The 13,570-nt window shown below is 36.0% G+C and overlaps 2 protein-coding genes across 2 annotated transcripts in view; one reads left to right on the top strand and one right to left on the bottom strand.

The window, feature by feature from the left end:
• The window catches only part of LOC306855632 (15-hydroxyprostaglandin dehydrogenase [NAD(+)]), a 6,336-nt gene extending 5,026 nt beyond the window's left edge, over positions 1 to 1,310 (top strand). Inside the window, exons 5-7 of the mRNA XM_079394407.1 lie at positions 346 to 422; positions 502 to 665; positions 739 to 1,310. Coding sequence (XP_079250533.1) covers positions 346 to 422; positions 502 to 665; positions 739 to 889 — 392 coding nt within the window. The 3' untranslated portion in view covers positions 890 to 1,310. The remainder of the gene's footprint in view (positions 1 to 345; positions 423 to 501; positions 666 to 738) is intronic.
• A 351-nt stretch (positions 1,311 to 1,661) lies between these two features.
• Positions 1,662 to 7,182, bottom strand: wdr55 (WD repeat domain 55). Its single transcript, XM_079394406.1, has 8 exons — positions 7,061 to 7,182; positions 6,701 to 6,873; positions 5,664 to 5,764; positions 5,496 to 5,583; positions 5,230 to 5,409; positions 3,514 to 3,613; positions 2,843 to 3,012; positions 1,662 to 2,224 (listed from the first exon to the last, which is right to left on the bottom strand). Exons 1-8 carry the CDS (start codon positions 7,097 to 7,099, stop codon positions 1,900 to 1,902), a joined length of 1,176 nt encoding a protein of 391 aa, XP_079250532.1. The 5' UTR covers positions 7,100 to 7,182; the 3' UTR covers positions 1,662 to 1,899.
• Positions 7,183 to 13,570: the final 6,388 nt, after the last annotated feature.

The raw sequence follows: 13,570 nt of genomic DNA, 5'->3' as shown, positions 1-13,570 counted from the left end.
ATTAATTGTTCAGACATTTGAACTACTGTTTTAAGAAAAAAAAACTAGAGAACTGAGAAAAACTGTAGACTTTCTTAAACCTATAAACAATTTCTACATTCAATGGATCTAAAATGCATCTAATAATGAAACTTCTCATATCATTTATTAATTTACCTCATGTCATCTGCTGGGCATAAATGAGGATATTATATAGAATATTTCTATTGCTTTTGTCCTTACAATGTAAGTCAATGGGGTCCAACATTGCCCTAAAAACCACTGAGAATGTTTTTGTAACAGCAGGAGGTAAATGATGCATAATTTCCATTTATTCAGTGAACTGTTTTGACTGAATCTTCGCAGGTTTGGGGCCGTTGCCGATTGCACCCATCTACACCGCGACCAAACACGGCGTGATGGGCTTCAGTCGTGCCATGGCAGTACGTACTTTATCAAGCTTTACAGCTTTTTCCTGAGAGAGAATGTCTTTGACTTTTTTCTTTAATTGCTCATCAACAGGCCGTTTCCAAGCTGGCTAACTACGGGGTGAGGATCAACATTCTCTGTCCGTGGTTTGTGAAGACCAATCTTCTGTCCGCCTTGAATTCAGAAGAGCATATCGGAAGTTTCTTTGCACTGAAGGGCATTGCAGAGACGATGATGCAGAAGCACGGCTATCTGGAGTGAGTTAACAATCCTCCGCAACAGATAAAGCAAGGGTTTGAATCTAACATCAGAACTGTGTTTTCATTGCAGGGCTGATGTTGTCGCCAAGGCTTTTCTTGTTCTGGTGAAAGATGAGAGCAAGAACGGAGACGTTCTGGTGATTGATCCTGACGAGGCCGTTTTTGTTTCCTTTCCTGAACGAGCCAAAGACTTCCCATCTACTCCAGTCAGTCTCGAGTAACCCTTCAGCTTGGATGTGGATTAAAGGTTTCATCACAGATCTTAAAATCCAACCAAACCTACATCAGCCAGTAAAGAGTAGCCAAACTTTAAAGATCTCAGATTTATTCTTTGGTGGTGCTTTGTAATTATTTCAACCATGAATCCCAGCATTTCTGTTAGACTGATTTGAGAATATTCCAAATGATTGTTTAATAGTATAAAGGATTTTGTTTACATAGTGTGTGTACTGTGTATATTTATTATGAGTATATATAAAGACACACATACACCATGTTTTGAAAATATTTACATGTATTTACATTAGTGCTGTCAAACGATTGAGATTAATCGCATCCAAAATAAGTTTGTTTACATTATATATGTGTACTGTGTATATTTATGTATATATAAATACAATAAACACATACAGTATATATTTTGAAAATATTTACGTTAATACATTGATATATTCATATATTTTATATTAAATATATTTAATAAACATTTTTTCTTAAATATATACATGCATGTGTGTGTATTTATATATACATAATAAATATACACAGTATACACGTTATGTAAAAAAACGTATTTTGGAAGCGATTAATCATTTGACAGCACTCATATACATGTATATATTTATATTCATATAACTTATATATACAAATGTATTTTATTAATGTAACATTTTTCTTAAATATATACATGCATGTGTGTGTGTATTTATACATATATATAAATGTACAGTACACACACATATATTATGCAAATAAAAACTAGTACTGCGGTCCCTAGACGAGTTAGTGGTTTAGTGGTAATAAACAAAACAACACAAACTTTTGTTTCAAATACTGTCTGTTTCAAATACTTTGTTACATTCTTTGCCCAAGAAATATCTGCTTTTGTGTTGAGAGTTATTATCATCAACAAATAATGACAGCACTGCATGGATTCTACAATGATATATCATACAAATACATACTGATTCAGAAAATAGACATGAAATATACAAATGGCAACACATTATTTTCAGTCGCTTCCGCTGTCGTCGTCGTCCTCTTCTTCTTCTTTATGGTTTTCTTCAGTTGAGTCTAAAAGGCCGGCAAAGAAATCCTGTCCTGTATCGAAAGCTTTGTTGCTCAGGGCTTTGAGGCGTTTGTCTTTTTTCTTTCTCCGCCGGTAATCATCGACTCTCATGTCCGGTAAGCTGGAGATGTCCCAGAACTTGATGAGCTGGTCATGAGCACAGCTGGCCAGAAAGTGCGTGTCTCTGGACCTGGCGATCTCCTCGATGGACTCGCCGATGTGCTGACCGACGCTGCCCAGCACACGGTTCGGCAGGACACTCACAGCTCTGTGGACAGACGACACAATCATTCGTTTCAGAAGAGAAGAACTGGAGGAGTTTTACTGATACACGTGTGCAACCAAAACAATAACTGGGTGAACTACAGTTGAGGTCAAAAGTTTACATCCCCCTTTCAGAATCTGCAAAATGTTAATTATTTGACCAAAATAAGAGGGATCATACAAAATGCATGCTATTGTTTATTCAGTACTGACCTGAATAAGATATTTCACATAAAAGATGTTTACAGTCCACAAGAGAAAAGTTGAATTTATAAAAATGACCCTGTTCAAAAGTTGACATCCCCTTGACTCTAAATACTGTGTTGTTAGCTGAACGATCCACAGCTGTGTTTTTTATTTGAGTGATAGTTGTTCATGAATCCCTTGTTTGTCCTGAACAGTTAAACTGCCTGCTGTTCTTCAGAAAAATCCTTCATCTCCCACAAATCCTGTGATTTTCCAGCATTGTTGTGTATTTGAACCGTTTCCAACAATGACTGTATGATTTTGAGATCAATCTTTTCACTCTGAGGACAACTGAGCGACTCATATGCAGCTATTACAGAAGATTCAGACGCTCACTGATGCTCCAGAAGCAAAAAACATGTCAAAAAGGTCTCACCGGATGACGCCGTCGATGGAGGCGGCACACAGAATGCTGTCAGTAATCGGCACGATGCAATCCACAGACTCGGCCTGAACCGCAAACCGGTCGCTGGTGGCACCAAAACCATCCCAGTTAAAAATGTATAATTTGCCCTCGCTGGATCCACAAATGACCTTACGGCCTCTCTGTGTGGGGAAGAGAGGTCTGCCATGATTAAAACTACATCACCCACCTTTGTACCTTGACCGTGCTCATCTTCTGATGTCACTCACTTTAACGGTACAAAACCAGTCCTTCACGCTGAAAACCGCTATGTATCACATTATATTATTATCATAATCATAAACAAATAGTTTGTAGCACAAATGTGTCCCTGCAGCACAGAAGCAGTCATGAGTAACACAGATATATCTGCAGCAATAGACAACAATACATTGTATGGATCAAAATTATACATTTCTCTTTCATGACAAAAATCATTAGGATATTAAATAAAGATATTTTGTACATTTCCTACTGTAAATATATCAAATAATGATATATAATGGTTTTGTGGTCCAGGGTGACAAAAGACTTGAGCGTTTACAGCTCTTTGTTGTTCTTCTAGTCATTAACTCGTATGGACTACTGGATTTGAAGTCTGGAGGTCACATTGTGTTAATTAGCACTACTTAATTTAGACTCACTTTCATAATGCAGACAGACGTAAGATCTCCATTCTGGAACTCAGAAAGCAGTTCAAATCTTCGTCTTTTTATATTGAACACTCCCATAGTGCCATCGCCACTACAAATAAAACAACAAGTCATAAATACACCACGACATCATCAGATCAAACATCAGACTGCACCAGGCTCTGAACCGCTTCAAGGTAGAAAACCAAAACTAATGAAATTGACAGGAACAGAACCAGAAACAAACTAAATTAAATGTAATAGTTCTGAACAGAATCGAAACTTTGAAATAGCTATTAAACGGTTAATAATGTTATTTTGTTGTTCCATTTAATATTTGAATTCTGCAGTCAACCAATCAGGAATTTAAGTAGGAGGTCCTATGCAAATGTGACGTGCAGTAAACCCTGCGCTCAGCTGTCAATGCATCAGAGCTAAGTCTGTTTAACACATTTGGCCAAACTCTAGAAAGATGCTGCTGTAGCCTGTGTGATATGAATAAGCACAAGACTGCTCCCAGATCAAGACTCTCTGTGTTTTGTTCTTGTTGAGTAAAAAAACACTGTACTTTATTATTATTGGCAAAGAAAACGTTTTTAAAAATAATGTTATTAACCAGTATTTTTTCTACTCAAACCAGTTTCGGAACGGTAATAATTATGCTGTCAAACAATTAATCGCAAAATAAAATAAAAGTTTTTGTTTACATAATATATGTGAGTGTTCTGTGTATATTTATTACACACATATATATATATATATAAATACAAAGACATACAGTATATATTTTGAAAATATTTATAGTCTATATTTATATACATAAAATTTATATTATAAATACATTTAATATATAAACATAACACAATTTTCTGAAATATATACATGCATGTGTGCATATTTATATATACATAATAAATATACACAGGTCAAAGATATTAAGATGTCCGCATCAAAATAAATGAGCAAAAGTGATTTTATGTCCATAGAAAGCACATTAAATGCAAGTAAAGTGCCTACTTTTATGGTTGTGAATAAGTGTTTGGAGAATAAAATATCAGAATTTGGTTGAAATAATGTCATATTTATGTAAAAATTCAAACAACATGCTTACTCTGACTAAAGACATATTAAAATATATAAAAGAATAAGGGAACATTACATTTCATTGTGTTTTAAATGAGTAAAATATTCTTACTGCAAAACTTAGGATAGTAGACAATTAAAAAATGTAAAATTACAGCTAATTAGTATTTGGGGTGAAAGTAATTAGTCTTTTAATATGTCATAAATTGATTTTTGTTGTAAATATGCCTGAATGATATTTTAGTGTCTGTCTTCTGTAAATCAGGGAGAAATATATGATATTTATTTTTTGCTCAGAAAAACAAAAACAAAATTGCAATTAAATTAAACAGAAAACATTTATACAATTTTAAGGGAAAAACAACAACAATTTAAAGCAGTATTACACTTATTGTTTTTATGCTTAAACCCTTTTTCTTCTTTATGCAAGCAAGTTTTATTTTGGATGCGATTAATCGTTTGACAGCAGAGGAAAGCATGAAGAGAAACATTAAAATACCGATTCTGTGAAGAGATTTATTTTTCTTCTGTTATTAAGCCCTGGTTTGCACACTTAGAAAAGGCACTGCATCATATAAGAAGGTTTCATAGCATTTCCTTCACAGAGCGAGAGCATAAACAGTGTTTGACGGCTGGAGACGGCACCTGGAGGTGAGCAGGGTCCGTTTGGCCTGATCGATGGTGATTTCACTGATATAATCCTCATGGTGCTTCAGATCCATGAACGAGGTTCCTCTCCTCAAGTCCCAGACCTTCAGCATTCCCTCGTCATCGCCCGTCGCAAATATGTTCTCATCCACCAGCAGCAGGGCGTTGATGGGGGCCCTCGAGAAGATCAAAAACATCAGTGAACATGTCCTCAGCTTTAATCACATTACTCTTCCAGAGCGGCTGTAAGGAGCATCAGGTACTTGTGAGCTTTGGGGATGCGTGTCAGCAGTTTTCCAGCCTCCACGTCCATGATGTGAACCGCCTTGTCTTTAGACACGCTGAAGAGCTCTGAGGAACACAGAGGAGAGAATCACTGGAGAGAAGAACTGATGGATGATGAAGTAATGAAGCGAGACGCAAACACTGACTCTGTCCATCGCTGGAGAACAGCACTTTCCTGCAGGACTTCAGATGATGTCCTGATGACCACAGCTCTTTGTTTTCTCCTTCAGTGCAGGAGTATGAGTATCTGGAAATCAGATCTGCTGTATTAACAACGATACCACAATCCTTCTGCTCTTACACTGATCGCACTCATTGAGCTGAGCTTCATGCACTACTGCTCAAAAGCTTCAAATAGTTAGGGTCTTTTTGCTTCTGAAAGAAGTGTCTTCTGCTCATCAAGGCTGCATTTATTTGATCAAAAATACAGTAAAATAGTGAAATATTATTCTAATATAAAGCAGCTGTTTTCTATGTGAATATGTGTTAAAGTGTAATGTATTCCTGTGTTCAAAGCTGTATTTTCAGCATCATTACTCCAGTCTTCAGTGTCACATGATCTTCAGAAATCATAATAATATACTGATTTACTGATCAACAAACATTTCTGATTATTATCAATGGTTATCATTCAAAAATTTGGACTAAGTATACTTTTATTCATCAAGGACACATTAAATAGTTCAAAAGCGCCAGTAAAGACACTTCAAATGTTACAAAAGATTTCTGTTTCAAATAAATGCTGAACTTTCTCTTCATCTGTGAATCCTGAAAAATAAAATGCATCAGTTTCCACAAATATATTGAGCAGCACAACTGTGTTCAACATTGATAATCAGAAATGTTTGTTGATCAGTAAATCAGTATATTATTATGATTTCTGAAGATCATGTGACACTGAAGACTGGAGTAATGATGCTGAAAATACAGCTGCAGATCACAGAAATACATTACACTTTAACACATATTCACACAGAAAACAGCTGTTTTACATTCTAATATTATTTCACTATTTTACTGTATTTTTAATAAAATAAATGCAGCCTTGAGCAGATTTGCAAAATATGATTATACTGTAAGAGGGCTTCCAGGTTTAATATGTGTGTAATATGTTCTGATGGGATCAGATGAATGAGTTTAAGTGTAAGTGCATCTCAGGTGCTGTATATCTGCTCACACTCACAGGTAAAGGTCTCCGTCGATGTCTCCAGCTGCTAAGATGTCTTGGTTGGGATGAAACGCGATGGTGTTGACGATGGCCTCTAGTTTGATGTCTTCTGGTGTGTCTCGGATCTTGGGTGCTTTGGGTGCTGCTGCAGCAGCCTCCTCTTCATCTTCATCCTCCTCATCCTCCTCCTGTACAAACAGCGACACATCACAGCATGAGCTGCGCTGAAAGCCTTTATCCTACATCTCTGCTGTTCATCGTGCCTTTTACTACTTAATTATCAGGGTTTCTGGTTTACTGTAAATGTACATTAAAACAGACTCAGATAAATCACAAATCTTCAACGCTAGATATAGTATAATAAAAAGAACTCACTTGTTGACACGAATCCTCGTGTTCTATGGGAGACGCCATGTTTGTTGTAGGCGAAGTAATGTGTCACTTCCGCCTCCTGCTGGACTGGAGTGAGCAGCGTCTCTCTACAAAACACAACTACGCTTGATTTCCCCAAAAGCGCAGTAAAACAATTAATGTATCTAATGTATCACATAATGTATTTTCCCCTAATATAGGGATACAAGAATACATTTACAAGCAAATAATTTATTAGAATAAAAAACGTACTCACGTAGTCTATGTTTATATATTTCTGCTTCTATTTTTTAAGAATTATGTAATTATAATAATTGTGTGTGTAATAACATATAACTGTTATAAACATATTGCTGAGTTTATATTAGTAATAATAATAATAATTAAATAAAACTAGTAATACGTGTTAAATAATGTTTCTTCCTGTGATATGGCAGCCAAGGCAGAAACTACAAGAGCTCACATTGAATTAAATGCTAGAGACTGTTTATTATCTAACCAAAGTACCAATATTAACAGGAAAAATATTCATAATACGGGACTTTTCATTGTAAACAATACACCGGGACTCTTATTTTGAAAGATGCATGATATTTGCGAGAAATAATGAAGTAAATAAACGCAGGATTACAGAAAAATAGAAATATAGATATAAAAACAATTCTCGTGCATTTATTTATTTTATTTCCCCTCACACATTTATTTACATTCACAAATGTGTGTATTTATTTATTTGTGTATATATTATTTTTGCACAGTCTGCAGATTGTTTATAGAAATGGATTTAAAATCATTTTTGGTTTGTGTAAGGCCAAGTTAAAGGCTTTGACTTGAAACAGCCACGGATATTTGTGTAGCATTATAGTAAGTTAGGCCCTTCGAGATATGTTGATGCTGTTGTTGTTTGCAATGGCACAAATTTGCACTTTTTGTTTATTATAACATACATCTGGTGCATCTGGTTATGAAAGCTTTTTCCAGACATATAGCTCCCTCAGTCAGTTCCTCAGACTGAAAACATGCACTTCGCTACTCACACACTCTTTGCTCCGACTCTGTAGGGAAGAAAATGAAAAATTAGTTAGCAAATAAAGAATGTTCAATTCATAATTTTCAGTCAGTGACTGGTTTCGAAAACCTGGAGGGCAAAACATTCATAGAACTGCAGCACAAGCCTGGCAATGTTCCATATCATTACAATCCATAGATATTTAGATCACCTCTTTAAAGACTACAACAAGGATATATGAACAAAATGCAAGTTTTGGCCATTTACAATCCATATAAAGAACCCACCGCAATATTTCAATCCCTAAAAACAGTGTGACATTATAAAACATTACACTTAAAGTGCCTTATTAAAACATTTAATGGGAAACTTTGAGCATTGGGTTTATATTCCGGGTTCATCCACTTGCCTATAAAAAGTATGCATCATCAATAAGGTGTAAACTGAATTTGGCCTTTAATATCAGTGTCTTACTATATTAGTACTTACTGCAAACCTTGTAAAAACCACTGGCGGTCAGTGGACGAAAGCCTTGTTTTGCCCTCCAGGGCATTCCTGTAAGGGTGTGATATCACGTGAAAACTATGAATAGAATGAGGGTAAAGAAAAGAAGTATGTGATAGAGTGAGAGTGTATGACAGATATTTTGAAGAATGCTGGTAAACAAACAGTTTCGGTTCTTATTGACATCCATTGTATATTTGGCTATGCTGTGGGAATCTATGGTAACCCAAAGTCTTTGAAAAGATCCTCTTGAACACTAGGTGGCGCTGTGTTCAAACTTCTCAGGTACCTCTGGGAGATGCTGTTGGTGATCCCTACCAATTTTTGTGCCAAAGTGTTCAAAAGATATTGCAATTTATGACAAATTTGAAAATGTCAGACAGGCGGTTCATCCGATCCTGGAACAATTCAGCATGACCCAAGGAATCCACAGACACCAAGATAATGACTTTCTGACAAACTGTTCAAAAGTTATGGACAAATGTCCATTTTTGGTATCTCATCATGACCCGTCGGTGGCGCTGTTCCCAACTTTTCCATTTGCCCTCAGATAATGGTGCTCATGAAGTGCTCTGAGTTTCATTTCAATTAATCATGATGAGAGTAATCAGATGAACTACATTTAATTTTTCTAGAACAAAGGGTTCAAAGGTTATAACCATTTGAAAAGTGAATTTTTGAACAGGTGGTGGCGCTATAGAGTTGGTCCTAGAGACCCCAAAGTTGGTCAGGGTTCTGTTAAGAACGACCCCAATAAATGTGCCAATTTTCATCACTTTCCTATGTTCCATTCATAGGGCTGCCATTGACTCCTTTTTGGGAAAACGAAGGAGGAGAATAATAATAAAGAAAACTAACAGAAACAATAGAAGCTAAGAAATAACATGTCAGTTTGAAAAAAAATAAACAGCAATAAAACTTATGACAAGAGAGAAATGCTGGTGTTTGTGGGCTGAATGGATTGAAGTGCCCTTGGCCTGCACCGCCCTTCCCAGCATGCACTGCTTATCGAGCAAATCCAGGGGTGAAGCGCCGGGCTGTGATTTGCTGACCAGCTGCTGAGTTGAGTTTTTATGCTGGAGCCAGGAGCCGATTCACTGCTGAAGCGCTTCAACAATAGAGAGCTTTCAGAGAAGAGCTGCACAATCACAAGCCTCTCATCATCAGAGACTCATTAATAAACATGCAGGTGTCATGCACGGCAAACAAATCCATAATTCATTTGTTCCAATAGAAACTCCAGCTAATGATTAAAGAGGATTGAGAAGTTTACAGTTTTTCATTCACTAAATCACTAATAGTGTGTTTCAAATGAACGTGTATGTTGATGTTCTTTGGTGAAAATCTGGTTGATTACATAAGCAAATTTCAGGTTCAGTAAAGTTAATTGTCAAAAGCAGCCTAGAATGTTTTGACATTTCCTGAAAGCAGCGCTCCAATGAACATTCACAAAGACATTGTGGTTGAGCTACAGCTCGGGAAGCACAGTTTTGTTCGTGTGACTCTTGAGCAAAATAATCAAGCTAGCATGCACTACAATTGATTTCTGTCATACCATATATTTACTGTACATGTACCATGGTCTCTGTAAATACTGGATTCTGATTGGCTGGAAGGCATGTGTTCAAACCACTGAATCCACAGGTAGCTCCAGTCAGTTTATTCTGTATTAATGCATTGCTCTCTCTAAAACACTCACAAACACGCACACACACACACACACACACGCACACACACACACGCACACACACACACGCACACACACACACACACGCACGCACACACACACACACACACACACACACACACACACACACACACACACACACACACACACACACACACGCACACACACACACGCACACACACACACACACACACACGCACACACACACACGCACGCACAGGGTTTCCATGTTTTATGGGTTCTTCTATAGGTGTAATGGTTTCTCGTATTTTCTATCCCCTTACCAAAACCCTACACCTAAATCACAGAAATTATACTTGTGGTGACATTTGGTCCTCTTAGAGAATACCAGGTTCAGAATGTAAGAATTACAGAACCCCAGACACTTTGAACTTCTGAGATGGACAACACACACACAGTGCATTAACATACAGACATCTGTCTCCACATCCCACTGAGAGAATGTGGGAAAACGCCTCTCTCACATATGCATCAGTTCCTTTCCATCCCCTCTTCCCCTCACCCATCCTTCCCTTCACTCAGCTCACTCAGAATGCTCAATAGTACAATATAATGTTCTACGTGAATGCAAGTGATATTTACAGTCATGTTTGGTATCATTTGAATTGTCTCAGGGCGACTGGTACATTGGTCTCATTCTTATAAGAAGTAAAGTAAAAGGTACAGATCGTAAGAGTTCAGAGATGTTTTGCATACTGCAGAGGGTGGGTCAGTTCCTAGTGGTTTTCATGCAAATTACCTTCTGTCCCTAAAGGTGCTAACTTGACTTGATTAAATTGCAAATTACAATTGTTAGTCCCTGTCTCCACCTCGGGGGGTATTGGTCTTGGTCTGAAGTACTTAAGGAAATGTTGTAAAAGGATCGGGGTGATTCTGTAGCCAGAAGCCCGTAGTGTGGTGTGTCTCGATACTAAACACTATGTATTTCTATAAAGTCAGGTATGCATCTTTTACTCGTAGATTTATCTTTGAGAATTCTGTGTTTTGTACTGATATGATTTGATCTCTTTGAATTGCTGTGTAATTGACATATTCATACAGTATTTACCTGACTGATAATAAATTGTTACATTTGACCTTATTCTGTTTTACTCTGTAATTATTGACTCTAGTAGACATGAGCACCTGAATGAACGAGTAAATATAAAGTCAAGAGTTAACTGGAATAATCAAATATCAGAAGAATACTAATTAGAAATAGACAAGCAATCAATTTGTATTTCAAGCTAAATACGAAGTCATAATAAAATGGAGTCAGATTAGAATTTAACTTAAATTGAAGAGCTTTGCACATTGAAAAGACCGAACACGCAGGAAACCTTCATCCACCATTGGATACCTTCATTGGGCCAAATGTGTGGACCTTACATGATACACATCCCTCTTTCAACAATTCATTCAAAAAGTACTCAAACATTATACTTAACGGGTCATGACCTGAGAAATCACATTTCCTTGACCTTTTGGAATATAAGAGTCTTTGCACCATTAAAACATCCAGCAAGTTTAATAACTTAATACGTCCTCCTCATTATAAACAAAACATGCATTTAATCGATTGGATCCGAGGGGCAAGATGGCGTCACCTGGGCACAAATATTTGCATTAGGGGTGTGCAGCGAAGCCAGTATTGGTATCTGTTACAATCACAAAATTATTTGGATCTGTATTCAGATAAAACCAGCAGTTGATTCATAAATGTGTATGATCTTCCCTTCACACTATGGAAATACAGACAGAAGACAGAAGACAACGAGCACAGCTACATGAGGTCTATACTGTTGAACCAATGTGGTTCAGATGATGGAGGTGGGAGCATGTTAGTACAGTTTTAGGAAACAATTGAGACTAGTTGGTTAGTTTCTCCAGCAACGCAACAGTTAATCAGAGAGTTGCTGGTTGTATAGGAAACACACTACTGGACAGTTTAGGTTAGGATCTCCAGCCCCAATCAAACACACCTGAAGCAGCTCATTCTGCAGCTTATTTTACAGATCATCTGCATATATTAATATTCATTTAAATTAAATGCTTTATAATTATTGTAGAAGGGTGTTTCTGCAACGACGGGCACTTTTGAAAAAACTAATGAATTTTCATTTTCACCATCAGGCTGTAATACATATCAAAAGGTCAACAAAGGTCATCTGGAACATGTTTATTTGTGTTTTTCAACTCTTCTTCTTACCGCAACATTACAATAACGCTCATTATATACATTTTCTTTTTTCATTTCTAGAAAAATGTAATATTTCAATAGCTTTTTTCAAGTTTTGAGCATTTTTGTAAATACTGATATGAAAAAAATAATATACAAAATATGGGATTTCATGGTTTTCTCTATGCCATGTAAAACTTACAGTAATCTTAGATGTTTCCATACACAATAAATATTCAGCTTTTTATGACAGATGTTGCCATTTCAATGTGTAAATTATGTCAATTTAAGTGTTAAAATATTATTTTGCAAATAAAAATATAAAAAAATACAAATACATTTGCTGCAGTAAAGAAATGATATTTTTGCTAATATTGCAGGTAATTGGCAGCTAGCAAGCTCTACAACATTAGTTTAGAGTCTTAGCATCTTAATATACATGAATTAAACAGTAATATACATTTATTTAGAAAATGTAGTTCAAAGTACAGAATTACTAAGCTGTATGGTAAGGACACAGAAAAGATGATATTTACCTTATTTTTGGCCCAATCTGTCAGCAATGTGCTCATATGATCATTTCTGTTTCCATAGAAACTAGGCTTGTCTTTGATCAAATGTCATAATAAAAGCCTTTTCTGTTCATTGTTGCGGTAAGGACTCAAAAGTGAGGGACAGGCACATCTAGTTGAGAAAAATCATTAAAATGATCAGTAAATAATACACAAAAAATGAAATGCTGTAAATTAATATGTATATTAAACAATTCCATTTGAAATAATGTCATTTAGTTTTGGACCTATAAATGCTTCATCTTTTTATATTAAATCACATTGATCATTAATTATATTTTTTGTCGAGGTGTGTAATGACACTGTGAATATATTTATAAAGCATCATATGACATTTAAAATTTCACTGCTGGGACTTAAAAGTGGCCGTAGCTGCAGAAACACCCAGAACATGGCTTGGATGGATTCACTATAAATCATATAATAAGTTTACTCTAAAAGCAAATGAATTTGGACAAAAACAGATTTGAGTGAAACTGAAAATAGCTTTAATTTGTACTGAAGTATTTAAAAAGTAGAAGTAAACTAGAAATATTTTGAAGGAGAGAGATTTTGCATCATA

The sequence above is a fragment of the Barbus barbus genome (genome assembly GCF_936440315.1).
Source record: "Barbus barbus genome assembly, chromosome: 36".
Classification (NCBI taxonomy): domain Eukaryota; kingdom Metazoa; phylum Chordata; class Actinopteri; order Cypriniformes; family Cyprinidae; genus Barbus; species Barbus barbus.
Note: the sequence above shows the minus strand (reverse complement) of the source record. Positions and strands in the feature narration are given on the sequence as shown.